Below are 18644 nucleotides of genomic sequence, written 5' to 3' on the forward strand. Positions count from 1 at the left end.
ATGAAAACCATACATATAGGTGGAGAAAAGCATCGAAGGTGGTATCTGACCAGAGATCGATAGAGAGAAAAGAAGAAAGAGAATTGTTTTGCAGCTTTTCGGCACCGATCTCGTCTTATCCAACGTAAAAGAAGAAAAAAAAAATCAATAAAAGAGGAATAAATTAGTAAAGGTGGAGAGAGACACGGAGACATGCACTTTGCTGGGAAATCTTCCACTCACAGAGAAATGAGAAGTCTGCAAATTGGAACCGAGAAGCCAGAGCTCAATTACGAATTCGCCTCTTTTGTGAGTTCCTTCCTTTGCAACAGCCTTAATCAAGAAAAGGGCTAATAACCTGTCGATCCAAAGGGGAGTTGACAAAAATCAAACATTCTTCGCCTGTAGAAACCATCCTTGATAGGAGAAACTTAAGACACAGGACGGTGCCCAAGAAAGGACGTCGTTGTTGAATCCAGCATTTTAAGCCAATTTGAAACAACGACCACTACAATTTAACCCAAATTTGAGCTTCAGAAAAATATCTCGTTCTCTTTTAAGGTAGAAAAATTTAAGTTCAATGCCCTCTTTGAATTGAACCAGCACCAATCAACAAACCATTCTGAAACAAACCAAACTCCCCTCGTTTCCAGAATCCAGACCTACAAATTGAGGTTTTAGAAACAGTGTAACTTTCTTCAACTCCTAAAAGGATACATAATTTTTTCAGGCAGGGGATGCAGTTGAGAACCCTAAACTGCAGATGTCGCCGGTCGTCGCAGTTCAGAGGAAGGAGTGCCAGAACCCTAAACCCTCTTTGTAATTCAAGTAACAGGGAGGGGGGTGAAGTTAGGGATGATCTATGGGTAAAGTGGTAAGCTCACACCCCATTAGGGGTATATTAGTTATTTGAAGGCAAACTTAACTAACACTGTAACCCCGAACTAACAGAGTGAAGCTCACTGTAATAACTAATCAAAACTCAGGGGACGTGACTGTATAATTTAGAAACATAGGGAGTCGCTCTGTATTTAGTACAAACATTAGGGAGTGGCAGTGTAATTTTCCCTAATAATAATAATCAAACACCCATACTAAAAATCTTTCTGATATTAGATAGATTCGTTCCCAATTAATCCAGTTTATCCTTCTGTCTTTTATCAATGTTTGGTCCCCCTAAAAGTACCACATTTATTTTGTGTTTTTTTCCTTCTTTTTCTTTTTTGGGAGGGAGGGAGGGGGGAGAATGCTTGTAAAATACCTAATTTGGTTTGAGTTCAAGAAGCTTTGTTTGCTTGCATGAGAATTGAAGTTTTCCTCTAATGGTTAGATTTTTTGCATATGGCTGTATTTAACTTCTAATCAGGAAACTTAGAGTTTTCTTAACCAATGTTTTTGGGTAAATTACACGGTGATCCCTTGAGATTTGCCCTAAATACAGTGCGACCCCTTGTGTTTCCAACATATATACCCCGACCCCTTGAGTTTAGGGTACTTGTTACACTCAGCCCCACTCCGTTAGAGCATTCTCGTTAGTTGCTGACGTGTTAACCATTGAGGTCTTAAAATGACAAATACATCCTTTAATGGGCTGTGAGCTTACCATTTTGCCCATAGGGCAGCCCAAACTGTGAGAAAGTATTTCATTCAATAATAATAACTGACACATTACATGCATTTATATACATGACTTGGGTAATACCCATGTACACTAGACTAATGTAATCCAATCACTATGTGACAACTATACTAGAGACCTCACGGGTAGAGCTTCCTATACCCACAACACGCCCCCTCAAGCTGAGCCGGGGGAACCTAAGGGTGAGCTTGGACCGTAAGACTCCAAAACATTGACAAGATAACCCCTTGGTGAAAATGTCAGCAATTTGACCGACGGTGGAGACGTAGAGCACATGAAGCTGTCGAGAAGCAACCATGTCTCGCACAAAATGAAAGTCGATCTCAATATGCTTCGTACGAGCATGAAACAATGGGTTGGCGGTGAGATAGGTCGCACCAATGTTGTCACACCAGACAACCGGAGCCGAAGCCAAGAAAACACCCAATTCACGAAACAAAGAGCGTAACCAAACTATCTCAGTGGCAACAGCTGCAACTGCCCTATATTCCGCCTTGGTGGAAGATCTAGAAACAGTTCGCTGCTTATGGGAAGACCAAGAAATCAAATGGCGCCCAAGGTAAACACAGTAGCCCGTAGTGGATTTACGATCTAGTGGGCAGCCAGCCCGGTCAGCGTCAAAATACCCTGTCAAGCATATGTCATTCCGAGTGCTAAAGAAGAGACCCTCAGTTGGACTATGACACAAGTAGCGAAGTATCCTTTTGACAGCGACCCAATGAGCATCAGTTGGTTGATGCATGAATTGGGCCACACTGCTGACCGCAAAACTGATATCTAGTCTTGTAAGCGTAAGATACTGTAAGGCTCCCACAACACGGTGATAAGTGGTTCCATCATGTAGCGGAGTCCCAATTGTTAGAGATAAGGCCACACCACTTGCAACCGGTGTGGTGGTGGGCTTAGCTGAGCCCATATCAACGCTGACGAGAAGCTCACGAACATATTTGCCCTGGTTGAGAAACAACCCATCAGGAGAACGGTGCACTTCCATACCAAGGAAGTAACTTAGATCACCGAGCTCTTTAAGAGGAAACTCAACAGACAAGTGACGAGTCAAGAGGGCCATAGCCGAGCAATCATTTCCAGTGAGGACCAAGTCATCCACATAGATTAAGAGATATAGCATAGTAGAATTGCATCGATAGATGAAAAGCGAGACATCAGTTCTGGATGCCTTAAATCCGTAGGAGAGAAGAAACCCACTTAATCTATTGAACCACTCCCATGGTGCCTGACGCAATCCATAAAGAGACTTGCGCAGGCGGCACACATGATTGGGCATAGTAGGATCTACAAAGCCAGGTGGTTGACTCATGAACACCGACTCAGTGAGTGTGCCATGCAAGAATGCATTTTGAATATCAAATTGTTTTAGTGGCCAGCCATGGGTAACCGCCAGCAACAAAATTACATGAATGGTAGTAGAACGAACAACTGGACTGAAAGTCTCATTATAGTCCACACCAGGACGTTGATGGAACCCCTTTGCCATTAAACGGGCTTTATATCGCTCAACAGACCCGTCTGCCTTCTTTTTAATTCTAAAGACCCACTTGCAACCGACAACATTTTGTTGTGGTGAATACAGTACCAGATCCCAAGTTCGATTGCGTAGTAATGCATCAAACTCCTCCTGCATTGTTGTACGCCATGCATGGCTGAGAGCGCATGGCCTGAGTGTAGCAGGTGGGCTCAACCTGATCCATGGAAATGGGTAGAGCCGCTGTCAAGTTTAGACGAGCGGGTTTGCGTGGAGTCCCAGTTCTGCTGCGTTACCGAAGTAGCAGCATCGGTAGAAACACCAAAAATTGCAGAATCAGGGGAACTGCCGGAGCCAGGGCGCAAGAACGTGCCGTCAACATAACCGAGGAGATCATAGCCTCGTAACAGTGGCAAGAACTGCGCTCGCCAGAGCATGTAGTTGGATGCTCCAAGCTTCAACGGCAGCTGCGGTGACACATTGGCGGAGATCAGTGTTGAAGAAGAAGCCGAAGATGGAGTAGGTGACACCATGGAAGGAACAGAGAAAAAAAAAAAAGAAACAAGAAAAGCAAGAAGCGCAAGAAATGCAAAGAAACAGAAAGGAACCAAGATCAAGGCTCGTCAGAGCACTTTTGGACTCTTGATATCATGTGAGAAAGTATTTCATTCATGTATTTATATAAATGACTTGGGTAATACCCATGTACACTAGACTAATGTAATCCAGTCACTATGTGACAACTGTACTAGAGACCTCACGGGTAGAGCTTCCTATACCCACAACACAAACTTCACTCCCCCTTCCCCTGCTACTCGAATCAGTCGCGGATTTAGGGTTTGGCGATCTGCCTCAGGTTCTTGCTGTGCCGATCTGCTGAGGCCTTCACTGACGGCCTGTGACGACGAGGGAGGTAATTGTTTTCAGAGGATTTGGTTGTCAGAGAATGGGTTCTAGCTCCCATTCCTTTCTCAGTTAAAATCATGGTGGACTCTCTTCTGCTCCTTCTCCCAGTGACCCTAGCTGCAACCTAAGCAGAGAATGCATTTTCTTTTCTGCAATGGCCTCTGCTAAGCAAGAGGGTGGCTTTCCCTGTCCCCGATGCTTTTTCGAGATGGAAGTAAAATCAACAAATCAGATTTTTGTTGTTTAACTACCTCGCAATCTTTAGTCAAGAAATTTGGGCAAATGAATATAGGAAAATTTGTTTGATTAATAAGATGTTGAATCCCTAGAAAGTGCAAATGAATAGATAAGAGTAGGAGATGCAAACATCTGCGTCAACCGGGTTCCTAGCATAGTTTGCCTCTGCCATCTTCCTGGCATGCTCAAAAAACAAAAGGCGATCGAAGTCATTCTGGGGCATCTCCATTCCTACAGACTGATCGGAACTATTGCAGACCTCCTTCCAAGTCCCTCGCTCGCTAGGGCTTGCCGCTCACTACACTTGCCACGCGAGCTTATTAAACAAAATGAAGAAGAAACTAAAGAAAACAGTCCGGGAAAGCGGTTTATACTATGTACTAGATGTCAAACCACGTTGGTGGGGTGATGGTTGCAACGGTGGTGGGGCGGTGGTTGAAGAAGAAGATGAAGAAATAGTGGTGGGTCCCACTTTTTTATGGTAGAAAAATAAAAAATAAAAATAAGATTATTTTAATTGAAGGGTAAAATTGCTATTTAAATTTTATATTTAATACCGTCCACTTAAAGGTGTCGAGTGTATATTTTGAAAATATAAGGGATTGTATTGTATTTAGGGTAAACCTCAAGGAATCGCAATGTAATTTACCTTTTTGTTTTTTGTTTTTTGATGGATTTTCTTGTTTGTAAAAGAGGAATCTTTTCATAAATGAGTAATGAATCTTCCATATAGGTTTGTTCGGATTCAATTTTGTGTGGAAAGGGGTGGTCAAAGTTTCCTTGCTTACATTTTGTTTCAATTTTCAACCCAAATGGAATTCATGTTGCATCATGCATGATATAATAAAGTTTTGAAAATTCATCAAAAAAATAGAATTTTTGAAAATTTTATTTAAAAACCGCAGCCAATGGGGACGGTGCACCAAGAACAAGGACAAAGAGAATGTGAGAGGGAAATCAAGGCTGCCACCACGTACAACATTTTCACAAGAAGAACAAAATTGTATGATTGAATTTTTCTTTGATATATTCACAAGAAAATTTTTCTTGAGATTTGACCTGTGACCTGTGACCTGTAATGATCACGAGGGAAGGTCTTCCCCTGTGGGCTGTACAAAAGACATTTTCCTAAAAGGGTTGCCAATGAGGCACGATTCATGCTCTTTTACCTTGAGTCCTTAGTTTTGCCTTGTGAATAGTCTCATCATTAGATGGGCATTAGATGGGGAATGTCTATAACGAGTCACATGTCAATTTTTTTGATTTATTTTAACTCTATGGTCTATCATATCTTAGTTTTTTTTTTTTTTAAAAATAATATAATATTACACTTCTCTTAAATAAAAAAATAATGTTTAAAAAGGTTCAAATGACACATGGAGTATTCAAATTGGTCTAAAATTTGACTTAGACATATCTACCAAATTTGGACTCCATACAGTAGGCCTGCAACAGGATCGGGTTGGGCTGGACTTTATAGAACCCTAGCCCAACTCTAAGTCCCCTTAGCTGGGCCTAGGCCCGACCCGACCCTGACTCAAGGCCAGAAAAATCTAATCCTGACCCGCCCTCAAGGTGGGGCCGAGCTGACCCTGATTGGCCCTAATCATGGGAAGGGGAAGGAAATGCATGGGCTGAAATGGGCCAGGGAGAAAAATATCAATTTTATGAAAAATAACAGTGTAATAAAATGTGTTATATCACTTATTGCCTTCATATATAATATATTATATAACAAAATGTTGGTGACGTTTAAAGTTTATAATATATATATATATATATATATATATATATAGTATAACTTAAAATAGGATCGGGTTGGGCTGGGTCAGGCTTAGTCCGAGGCCTCAATCCTAGCCTGACCCGACCCTGACTCAGGACCAGAAATTTCAAGCCCTAATCCGCCCTTAGGGCCAAATATCTCACCCCAATCCCTGTTCGAGCTCAGAGCAGGCCAAGGTAGGTTCGGGCCGACAGGACCAAACTTGCACCCCTAGGCATAAAGTATTATCACGTGACCATTAAAAAAAAGGCACTTCAGTTGGAATGCCTCCCCCAGGCTATCACACTTTCCATCCCGAAAATATAGATAGCAACTTTCTCTTGGACCATACACACAAAATGTATTGGAAATGGTCACCTTTTTAAACTAATTTTGAAATGTTTTTGTCTTTTGTCTTTTTTGGTTGAGGAACGAGGAATTTCATTCAGGAAAATGGATTACACTCCTACCGGGTACCACATGATGGGTAACTAAATAGGGATTGGAGTTGGGTCAAACAATCCTATCCGTCACAGATTGGGCCCTCCTGGCAAGGGTATCTGCAACCACATTTGCAACCCTGGAAATATGACTAAATTGACAATCTTCAAAAAATGTCTTCAAATACTGGATATCTTCGATGATTGACCGAAGAAAAAGGGTCGAAGTCCCAGGTGGTTTGCCTATAGCTTCCACCACCTCAATATCACTATAAATATTAATGATCTTTCTGTTGCGTTTCAGCAATGATCTTGACCACGAACCAACTTATCCTTAGAAAATTAATTTTTCAATCTAACTAATTTTAAAATGTTCTTGTCAATAACAGTATAAATGATCTTACCATTGCGTTTAAACTAGAGTCTCTTGACGTTCCAACCCAGTTTCAACAATGCACTTCTCAAATCAAAAAAGATTTTGACCATAAACCAACTTACCCGTAGAAAATTAACTTTTCAAACACATCACTTGATCTTACTTTCCTTATGACACTTCAGTTTACTATGCAAATACTTTTGTGTAACTAAACAGAGTCTTAGAGATTACAAGTCATTGCATGAAATAGAATTCAGCCATAACCGATTTGAGGGGAAATATTGCATGAAATGGAATTTGGCCATAATTGATTTAGATTGGACTCTTATAATAATACAAGGGAAAAAGAATGTTGGTTGGTTACGTGCAGTTTAAGCTCAGACACAGCCCCTCCAAAATGACTGCCACATCCCTTACGAAATGAAAAAAATCCATCCAATTAATCGACGCCCATGTGTGTCCCCTCATTGGCCCCCACATTGGCCCCCACATTGTTGCAAGGACCACACGTCCAGACAGCGTTCTTCTTTCCATAATATAATTCTTTTTTTTTTTATAAATATAATATAATTATTGAGTGGATTGGAATTGAGCAGAGGTATGTTGAACACCATCATTATTATTATTATTATTATTGTTATTATTATTATTATTATTATCATTGCCTTTCAGCCATAACCTAAGCTATTGCAATTTTTTTTGTTATTTTAAAAATAATTTATTAGAGGGAAAGGAAAAGTTAAAAGGAAAGCATTAATACAAAGTATATCAATATAATAAATCCAATGAAAAATCATTTTCTTGATAATTTATTCCTCAGAACAGAAAATTTCCTTCTTTTATATATATATATAATTGTCATATGACACTGATATTCCCTTTCATTGTGTGTCTTATAAGGATTACTTATGCATATCCAATTGCTATATGATATTGATATTTTTATCGATTTATGTTAAAAATGACCTTCTACCTAATGCAATAAATAGTCCTTGATGTTCATAAAATTCAACATCTAGCTGTTGCTTTCATATTCAAACTTCGTTAGCTTTTAGGTAAGATGGAAAATGTAGCTGAAATTGTGGGTCCCCAAGTTTTAAGACTTTAGTAAAAGGATCAAGTTTTTCTTCACCTAAGTATCATGGTTCAAGGTATCGATATCAAATTAGGCTGATATGTATTGGTATTGTTGGTATCTGATATTGATACAATAATGATTTATCGATCTATATATACTAAGGGAAAATGGTTTAAATTTTCTTTTTGCTCAAAAAGTGAGGGCAAAATCATCCTAGACGGCCCATATCAGCCAATACTTATCAGTATCGGCCAGGATTGATATCGATCCCAATACCATGATTTAAATTCATGCCTAATATAGGTTTGAAAATACCCTTCCCTAGGCTAATCTAAAACGTTAAATGTACTTAAACGTGGAGATTCCCTCTTTCACCTTGGGTGTAAAAAAACTCGATATTAAAAGGATTAAGTTTTCCTTCACCTATAGTGGAGAGAGAATCTCCTTACCAATGGTGATATAACTATATAATTGGATTCTAAGTTCATCATTAACTACTCCACCTCCTATTGTGAGGTTGAAATACTTCTTGTTTTTGCCAATACAAAGGGTCAAATACGTCACTAATAGATTCTCTCTTCTCCATGGATGAGGAGAAACTAGGTCCAAAAGTGAATTATGATCCTTCTCAACGAAGAAAGAGGAGAGAAGAAAGACTAAGACAAAAAACATGATGAGTCAATACAGAAGATCTTTATGATTGGATAATTTGAACCAATAGATCTAATGATATTTTTGGAACTCTAAACTCTAGATGAATGAAATTCAAGTAGATTTTCTTATATCTTTTTATTGGAAAAAGGTTCTTGAGCCAACTGCAAAGGATACACTATCGTGTCTCTATCTCTCCCCTTATGTGAAATGATTTTTTTGTCCCTACGTATGAAATTATTTCGTCACTACTCATTATTATGCTCCTATATACCGCTTGCTCATAAATTCTCTCCCATTTTTATTATATAAACCATTAGATTTATATATATATATATATTATTTCTTCACCCATTTTTAGTCCCAAAAAAAGAACTTTTATTATTGAAATAAGAAAGGAAAAAAAAAAAGAATTAATAAACAAGTAAGTCCACCTTAATTGTATCATTAGGTTTAAAAAAAGGAAAAATCTTGTTGCAACCAAAGTTGATGAAAAGAAAATTGTAATCTTACTTTTTTGACCGTCTAGGATAACACAATTTTTTACACAACAATGAATTTCGCATAGCGCACGCCACCTTTACGCCCTGACACAGAGGTGCGTGAAATGACTATCGCATCCCCCCTAAACCCCGAAAATGACCAGGTGGTACGGTGATCATTTCACGCTCCCCTTTGTCAAGGTGCATGGATGGTGTGTCTGGCGTGACCAAGTGGCATTCTTTCTTGAGTTTCTTTCAATTCTTTTTTACCCATGCATTAAATAACTTTGAAAAATGAAACAAAACACAATCAAAAGAAGGTTACAACTTCAGATTCGCTGCTTTGGTGACAAGAATGTGCACCTCAAAAAAAAATGTGAGAGAGAAAGAGAGATTTAATTCGTAGGAAAAGAATCTCTCAGCCACCATTACAGGTATAGAAACACCTCATTTTCTCTTTCTCTCATAAAATTATGTTGTTGCCCTCTTATGTACGATACCGTTTTGTCACATGCCCATAGGTGGGGTCACCTGACTTACTCGAGAACCATGTAGAGAGCGTGTCCATTTCATAACTAAATATATTGGCAATTGAAGCGTGAGGTTGGAAGTTTTTGACTTAAAAATTCAAGACTTGATTGATACCTGTGATAGTAAATCCCATATTCATTCCTGAAATCTCTTGTGTTTTTTTTTTGGGTAGAAGGAAAAAGTGGGAAAACACACATGAGGAGGCCATGAGGCCCATGACCCACAAACTCAGCAAATCTCTAGTAAGAAAATCAATTATCAATCTTCGATCTCCTTTATTTGACCAATCGCCTTCCCCTTTTTGGGGGCTTTTCGTACGCTACTCTCTACACCACACACTCTTCTCCACTCTACCCCAGAAAAGATACTCTCGCTTTCAACGGCCCAGTGGGGGCCCATTAGGGCCCATTTCCCCATTCCAAAGCCTTCGAATCTCCTCGAGATTCCGCAGGAGAGAACAAAACCCTGACGACCCACGCGGTCCAACCTCAACCCTCAATCTCGAGTTGTACAACAACGACCGGTTTGACCGTTTGTCTCTAATTTACAAATGAAGATAGTACACCAACGGCACGGTCTACTATAACCTGCACGTGCAATGGTGAAATGCATTAAGCATGACGTCATCACATGTTTTCAAGGTGATGATTATCCCATACATCGATAAATGATTGTACGCCCGGATCATTATCTACTCTATTTCTTTGCCTGGTCTTTTTCCCTAAGTTCTTTTAATAAGGGGGCAAAAAATGATCACCCTACCCCCTATCCAAATTTGGGTGGGATCCACTCCCCCATATTAGAGAAATTGGGGGAAATGAACTGGGCAAAAAATGGAGTAGATAAGGACATGGTGTTACAATCTCACACGTGTGAAAGTGAAATGCAGTAAGTATGAATGTATGATGTCCTCACATGTTTGAGTTCGATTGTCATTGCTGATTTCGATTGGATTGAAATCAATCGGACCAATCCGGTTTGATCATGGTTTTAGTGCACGGTATTAGATCGGGTATCGATCACCTGCAAAATTGATACGACATGGATCGGCCATATTAGACAAATTTGCCCTTGGTTTCTTTTAAAAACACATGATTTTTGACTATTTTACCTCCCTTGTCGTACCCTGTCACCTATATGGTATCAGGATCGATGAATAACAGAACCATTACATATCACCCGATACGTGATACAATACTGATACCTCAAACCACGGTCCTAATTCCATTGTTGTAAACCCTAACAACTTAGAATCGATCAGAGTTGATTCTGATTAACACTGAGTCCGATTGATTTTGATTAACCTTGATTCTTTAGATTTATCAAGTATAGGACCAAATCAAAATCGAACAAACTGATTTGGATCTGATTCCATTCTTTTAAACTCTATGAGTTTATTATGACCATCATTGATTACGATTGATTCTAATTAACCTTGATTCCATAAGTCTAATCGATTGATGATCAATTCTAAGATAACTCAAATTAGAATTGATAGAGACTGAACGGGTGTCAATTGGTTAATTTGGTACGATTTTTGTTAAGTTGAACCATCGAGGGCCAAATCGAAGTTGATCTGATAAAGGAAGGCTTGGTTTTAATTTTCTCTTATTGGATTTTTATTAGTTAGATATCAGTCTCCGGCCGATTCGGTTTACCATGCATTATAAATAAAGGGTAAGAAAACAGTAACGGATCGTGTAGCCTTTGCACCAACGTAGTAGCTAGTCAATGAAAGTGCTCACAGAGATTGGTTTTGGATGTAATTTTCGATTCCACTGAAGACTTAAATGGTTTTTTCATGCACAAAAGCATTGATTTGTATCTAGACTTAGGAACCACACAATCAGTTAGCGTTCTTTTTCCCATAAACAAATATGGGATTTTTTATTTTTCATTTTTTGGATTTCAGGTTTATAATTTATACTAGTTAATCCGATATTTGGTTTCGATCGGCAAAATTTTTCAACCGATTTCATGATACCTTAAACCAAAGTCATCCCAATAAAAAATTCGGTGGAATTCTGTTCCATTTTTTTGATTATTTGACCAGGTCGGTTTTGTTTTTCACAACCCTGACTGATTCTTTAAAACCCTGGTTGAGTTTGACCTGTGACGTATTATTATATGAGTTTTGTTTTTTTTTTTCTTATAAAAATAAAAGAAATATATTAAGCCGATACATGATTTACATATAGTTTATAGACAAAATGAGACTTAAGGCTCTAGGTTTTTTGAGCCCAAAACAGGAAGATGGTAGACAAAAAATCATCCTGGATGTGATTGAAACCTACACTTGGGATCAATCCAAAATCTTCAAAAAATAATTTAAAGTAGACAAGGGCCAAGTGGATTGACTTAGAGATGGAAGAAAACCGCACAACAACATGTGAGAGCACCAAACTTCTTTCACCTTTAGACTCATCTTTTTGGCATGAGCTAGACCTGTCACAATTTCAAAAAATTCAGGTTCTAGGTCGTGATGAGGATTAATATAACCTGCAATGATCAAAATGAATTTACCATCTAACAAAATGCAGAATGCCCAACCAAAGATCCTAGAACTCTGGAATTGGATATGATAAAGAAGTGACAGAGAGAAAATCTAAAATAGGTAAAAATGATAAAAAAAGTGACGGAGAGAAAATCCTCAGAGTGATTAGTTACATCAAGGAATGAAATAGGGGGGGGAATAACTGAAGATCCTTCAACCAACGTTCAATCTTCCTCATAACTAACAGAGGATTAGGCTTAATCGAATCAAACATAATACAGTTCTTGGAGTCCCAAATAAAACAACAAGTTATAATAAACACCAGAAAAAAAAAACCAATTCAAAGAAGACTTGTCAAGATTCCGATGCAACAAGGTGAAAATGCAAAAATGTTCCAAGGAGGGGTAAGAGAAAAACTCGATTCTCAGACTTAGAGGACCAGCTGTCCATATATGTTTAATCCAATCATAAAAGAGGAAAGTATGCCAATAAATCTTGATACAAGTGCCACAAAAAGCACAAATAGGATCAATTTGAGTCTTTTTTAAAAGAGTATCCTTAACCGGAAGCCCTGCTTGAAATTTTTTTTTACCTTAGGATGAATTTAAGTTTCTAAAAAATCACCATGAGACAAGAGGTAAGAGGTAAATCATGAGATGGAGAATTAGAGAGCAGAGAACATCAAGATTGTTACTTTGGGGCTCACCATTCCATGGCAAGCACTAGGCCGTGGGCCGTGCTGGTACTGGTACTCGGCCCAACCAAGCGCCAAATTCCAATCTTGTATATTGATTATAAAAATAACCCGACCGGAATATTCGTAGCCCAAAGTTGGAAACCTTCTGGATTCCTCATGTCCAAACAGTCTTTGGGGTCGTCTGATAAAGCCAGGTGACCAATGCTGTGCCAGCAGTGCAATAAGACATTGACAACCCCATGAAACTTTCCCGCTCCACCCCCCTTCTCTTTTCTTTGCCTCTTCCACTCCCTAAACGTTGACCCCATTAATGCTGCCCATTTACTATGTTATCCTCCCCTCATTAATAGCTCTTTTTCCTTATTTTTCTTAATAATTAAGTAGAGGGGAAAAAAAAAAAATGCCCTAACAGCTGACATAGGATGGACCGATGGGGTAAGTATCAGTTACTCACATGGGGACATTGGGAACAGATCTGAACTCTCCATGGTGTGTGGGACCCATGCCCCATGGAGGGTTCAGATATGTCCCCCTTGTCCCCAAATAGGGAGCAGGAGGGGGAGGGGAAATGACAATTTTACCCTGTGAAATATATAAAAATTCCACCCTTGTTGATGCCACCGGCCCACCACCATGACAATTAGATTATTACTCCTTCAAATAACATGGGGAAGAGCTTCAGTTTTAAGTTTAAATTGATAGAACCACAAATTGAACCCCAAAGTTTCTTTCACCCATGATCTCATGCATCCTGGTGCTTGGATGAGATTTCAAGAACAAAGATAAAGGTATTTTGTACATTCATCATATAAGGAGAGTAATTATGAGATTACAACGGTTATCTTCACTCTTTTAAGGATTTTAATTCTCTCAAACTCCCTAAAATGTGCCATGCGGAGGTGCGGGGTGGAGATGTCAACACTTGATAGTTTGAACATCCAATAGTCTAATGTTATTGACTTCGTTTTTTTTTTTTTTTTCTCTTCTTTTCATTATTCTTGAGCTCGGCATCGTTGGATATCCGAACTGTCAAGTGTTGACATCTCCACCCCGAACTATCTCGCTTTTAAGGAATTGGAGAAGATTGTTTTCCCTCTTTTTTCTAGCACAAAATGTCATTTGGATTTTATAACCTTCTAATTGGATTGAGAAAAGATATTTCAAATCTTCAACAATAGTGACAAAGTTAAAATAGTTACATTTTCTTTTTTGTTTTTTGGAGGTAAATAAAGAGTTACATTCACATTTTAGGAATCCAATCAGAGATCGAGTTCTCATTACACTTGGATGGGCATGGAGGAACATTGAAGGCCATTTTTGACCTCCAACATATAAGGAAAGCAATGATGACTTAAGATTTGTAGATGAATTCTTCACTAAGAAAGGAGCTTTTAGGTTCAACTTGAAGTACTGCTTCCATCCTATACACCAAAGAGTAAGGTGCAACCCCAATTAGATTGCGAATAGATGTTCGATATACCTAAAGTGCATACTAAAATTTGTTCGATCAGTTCAAAGAATCACCTTCGTATTCTTGTTAGTTACTTCTTTTGTTCCATTGGTTTGTATTCAGTAAAGCGAAACATTTATGTCACTGTATTTAAAAAAAGAAAGAAAAAATAAAAAAACAAAAAAAAAAGACTACCTAATCGCATGTGATATACAATTTCTACTGCCAGACATAAGGTCACACGAAATGATTGCCGCAACCCCATAAAAAAACAAAAATCCTTTAAAACACGAAAGTCATTTTGGCGATTGTAGCATTCTCTTTCCCAAAAAGAAAAACACTATTTCAATCACTTTCCACCTTAACTCCAATAAACAAACGGGGCCACACAGGATCTTCAGTCACATGGCCTCGTTGTGTTTATTCTAAACAGCCACCAAAAATAGTTAAGTTGCATTTGGCCTTCCGTAAAAGAAAGGAATTTCCGATTCTTATCTCTCTCACAACTCACACAAGTCACACACAAAAGAAGGAAAAAAAAAATCGAACTCTATTATTATTCTATGATTTATATTTTATACAAAATCTCTTTTTAATTTTAATTCGAGACCCAATCAATCAAAAATCATTTATCCCCAACCATTACGGAAATAATTCTGATGATCAGAAAACGGAAGTAACGTCTCTTCAAGGCTTCTTCATCACTGACCTTGAAGAATTTATAACTCTCCTTATTCTGACGATCTCACTACTCCCTCTCTCTCTCTCTTTCCTCATGTCTTCTTCAGTTCTTCACGCTTCTCTGTCTCTCAATCAATCTTTCTCTCTCTAGTTTTTACTGGTTTTCTCTAATTTTAAATTGAATCGTCTTTGAATCAGTAAATGGAGTTGCTTAGCTAAGATTTTTGTTTCTTTCCTTTATTTTACTCGAACTTATATATAAAACCACTACAGACTTCCATAGACAGAATTACGGTCTCTGATTCATACTACCTGTACCTGTCTGCTAGTGTGTCCTCGTGTTAGACTTAGGAGACCATGGGAGGAGGAGGAGGAGGAGGAGACGGAGCGGCTGAAGCCGACCACAATAGTTCTTCTGCAGCTGCTTCTGTTGGTGGTGGTAGCGCCGCCACTGCCACAGGCGTTCAGATCCAACCTAGTCGGAGGTTGCCGGATTTCTTGCAGAGTGTGAATCTGAAGTATGTCAAGTTGGGTTATCATTACTTGATCACTCATCTCCTAACCCTATGCCTCATCCCTCTCATGGTCGTGATCGTGATCGAGGCCGCTCAGATGAACCCAGAGGATGTCCGCCATCTCTGGCTTCACCTTCAGTACAATCTCGTCAGCGTCATCATCTGCTCTGCCTTCCTTGTCTCTGGCACTACCGTCTACATCATGACTCGCCCTCGCCCTGTCTACCTCGTCGATTACTCCTGCTACCGGCCTCCTTCTCGGCTCCAGGCTCGGTTCCACGAGTTCATGGAGCACTCTAGACTCACCGGAGACTTCGACGAGTCATCACTTGAGTTCCAGCGCAAGATCCTCGAGCGTTCCGGTCTCGGCGAGGAGACCTATGTTCCAGAGGCTATGCATTACCTCCCTCCTCGACCTTCCATGGCGGCTGCTCGTGAAGAGGCAGAGCAGGTCATGTTTGGCGCTCTTGACAATCTCTTCCTCAACACCTCCATTAAACCCAAGGATATTGGGATTCTTGTTGTGAATTGTAGCCTCTTCAATCCGACGCCTTCGCTTTCCGCCATGATCATCAACAAGTACAAGTTGAGGGGGAACATCCGGAGCTTTAATTTGGGTGGGATGGGTTGCAGTGCTGGAGTCATTGCCGTTGACCTTGCCAAAGATATGCTCCAAGTGCATCGGAACACTTATGCGGTCGTCGTGAGCACAGAGAACATCACCCAGAACTGGTATTTTGGGAACAAGAAGTCGATGTTGATACCCAATTGCTTGTTCCGGGTTGGTGGCTCCGCTGTTCTGCTCTCCAACAAGTCCGCCGATAGGAGAAGGGCCAAGTACAAGCTTGTTCATATTGTTAGGACCCACAAAGGGGCGGACGACAAGGCATTTCGATGCGTTTATCAGGAGCAGGATGATGCAGGTAAAGTCGGGGTCTCTCTGTCCAAGGATCTAATGGCCATCGCTGGAGGGGCCCTTAAGACCAACATCACCACCCTGGGCCCGCTCGTCCTCCCAATTAGCGAGCAGCTTCTTTTCTTCGCTACTCTGGTTGCCAAGAAACTGTTCAATGCCAAAGTCAAGCCTTACATCCCTGATTTTAAGCTTGCTTTCAATCATTTCTGCATACACGCCGGAGGAAGGGCTGTGATTGATGAGCTGGAGAAGAACTTGCAGCTGCTACCCATACATGTTGAGGCTTCTCGGATGACTCTCCATCGATTCGGGAACACATCATCCAGCTCTATATGGTATGAGTTGGCCTACACTGAATCCAAGGGGAGGATGCGTAAGGGTCAGCGTGTCTGGCAGATTGCTTTTGGGAGTGGTTTTAAGTGTAACAGTGCAGTATGGGAGGCCCTCCGCAATGTCAAACCATCTCCCAAGAGCCCATGGGAAGATTGCATTGATAGGTATCCAGTGAATACAGTTGCATAGATCAACCACAGCTTGATTAGAGACTCTTCATTCAGAAATCAGGACGATAGTTTCAGATACATTAGATTCTGTCTCACTATTTTATTCATGAGCGCTCTTTTTTATTTGACCATGAAAGTTATAATGTTACTTTCTCTGTTGTTTTAATTTCTTCTGTCTGTGTGTCTCAAGCACTATTATTGATTCTTGAACTGCTGTTCTTGTACTATAATGCTTTGGGATTTTTCAAGCTGAACCCTTGTATTAGTATTAATCTGAAGATTCAATCCTTTGTTGCAATCTTATTCCGAAACTAATCTTGGTGTGCATGTCTATAATTGTCAATCAGAAAAATTCGGTGATATTAAAGGCAATTTTTGTCGTGTCTATAGATAAGAGGAGTAACTGGTTCTCTACAGAACCTCAAGTGAGTAGACCTATTGATAAGATTGAAACCATCATTATTTATGACCATAATATTAATTTAATGACACAGAATCCTGCAGACTACTGCAAGAATTGTGTCACTAAAGGGAGAAACAATCTAACTTGATACAAACTTCTGTTACTGCTTAAAGAAAGTGAGAGACACTTTCCTTCCTACAATTGCCATTTCCCCATGGCCTTCTTCCCAGGGCTGTTGGCTATGGTAGATAAGCCTATCACAATGAAGAAATTTCCCTGTGAGTGGAATAAAATGATTGCTGAAGTTCAGGCTCCTTAGGGACTGAATTGCTTAAGCTCATGCTAGACGACAGTTGAACCTTGTGAATATCTCGTTCAACTGGGTTCTGAAATCGTGTAATTTTGAGTTCAGACAAGTTGACCAAAACTAGGGCAGGTAGGAGATCCACTTACGTATGGGAGTATATTATTCATGAGTAGATTTTTTTTATATTTTTGCTCATGTAAAATATAGTTTCTGCTTTGGCTGTAGTTTACTTTATTGTATTGTTCTGCCGTACTTCTTTATTCCTCTATGTTCTTGCAGAAAAATTATTGCTCATAAAAGAAAAAAAGAGAAAGTGCAGAATTTTGGCATTTCAATTATTCATATCAGTGTATTTTTTTCCCCTTAGGATAAATAACAACCCTTATTGAACATTGTCGCTCTTTCTTGAAGTGGTCTACTTAGTAAAATCTATTCTGGGTCATCCCCAGGGATGAGCTGAATGCCATTATTGCGGCTCAAGCTAGTATGGTCACTGCAACTATTTCAAACATGCAGTAAATCTATGTATTAAATGGCTCAAATGTTGTAACCCTATTTTCTGCTACTCTTTTTTTGCATAGAAAGGGTAAAGAAATGAGAATAAATGCACTGGATAATGTTGTTGTAAATTAGCAATTTGAAATAGAAAGCAAGCTTGGCAGCCCAAAAGAATATAGTATTGGAACTCACTAACCAAATGATTCTATAAATTGAATACAAGCATAACAATCATATTCATACCTCTCAGCTTATTTATAGGTTTTGATTTCTCTTACAAATAATCAATCTGTCATGACTTTAGTGCCATATTTTGGGACCGGATTTTAAATTCCTTTATGGAAACAAAGCTAGCTAGAAAATCTTTGCTACTCTCTATGGATATCAGATATATGTGTTCTTTTTGAAATCTTCACAATAAAGAATCCCAAAATATACCCAACCTTTGGCCATGCCTGCCACCCTGTAAGCGGGTTTCGTTGCATTCCTTTCCTTCCATATGAAGCATAGAATAGCAGATGGGAGAAGCAAACAATCTTTCATAGGCTTTGAAGATCCATTTCTACCATTTCGGCTGTCCAAAATATCTTTCAGAGCACCTTTTCTGTTTCAACTT

The 18644-nt window shown here is 39.3% G+C and overlaps 1 protein-coding gene across 1 annotated transcript; it reads left to right on the plus strand.

Annotated features, from left to right (window-relative positions):
- The first annotated feature begins 15033 nt into the window (after nucleotides 1–15033).
- On the plus strand, nucleotides 15034–17131 carry LOC122652142 (3-ketoacyl-CoA synthase 4-like). The gene has a single exon (XM_043845814.1). The coding sequence runs from the start codon at nucleotides 15244–15246 to the stop codon at nucleotides 16837–16839; it is 1596 nt and encodes a 531-aa protein (XP_043701749.1). The 5' UTR covers nucleotides 15034–15243; the 3' UTR covers nucleotides 16840–17131.
- The last annotated feature ends 1513 nt before the right edge of the window (nucleotides 17132–18644 follow it).

This window comes from Telopea speciosissima, chromosome 2, assembly GCF_018873765.1.
Source record: "Telopea speciosissima isolate NSW1024214 ecotype Mountain lineage chromosome 2, Tspe_v1, whole genome shotgun sequence".
NCBI lineage: Eukaryota > Viridiplantae > Streptophyta > Magnoliopsida > Proteales > Proteaceae > Telopea > Telopea speciosissima.

Coding starts and splice junctions, on each gene's coding strand:
- LOC122652142 (XM_043845814.1), top strand. CDS start 15,244: ATGGGAGGAGGAGGAGGAGGAGGAGACGGAGCGGCTGAAGCCGACCAC.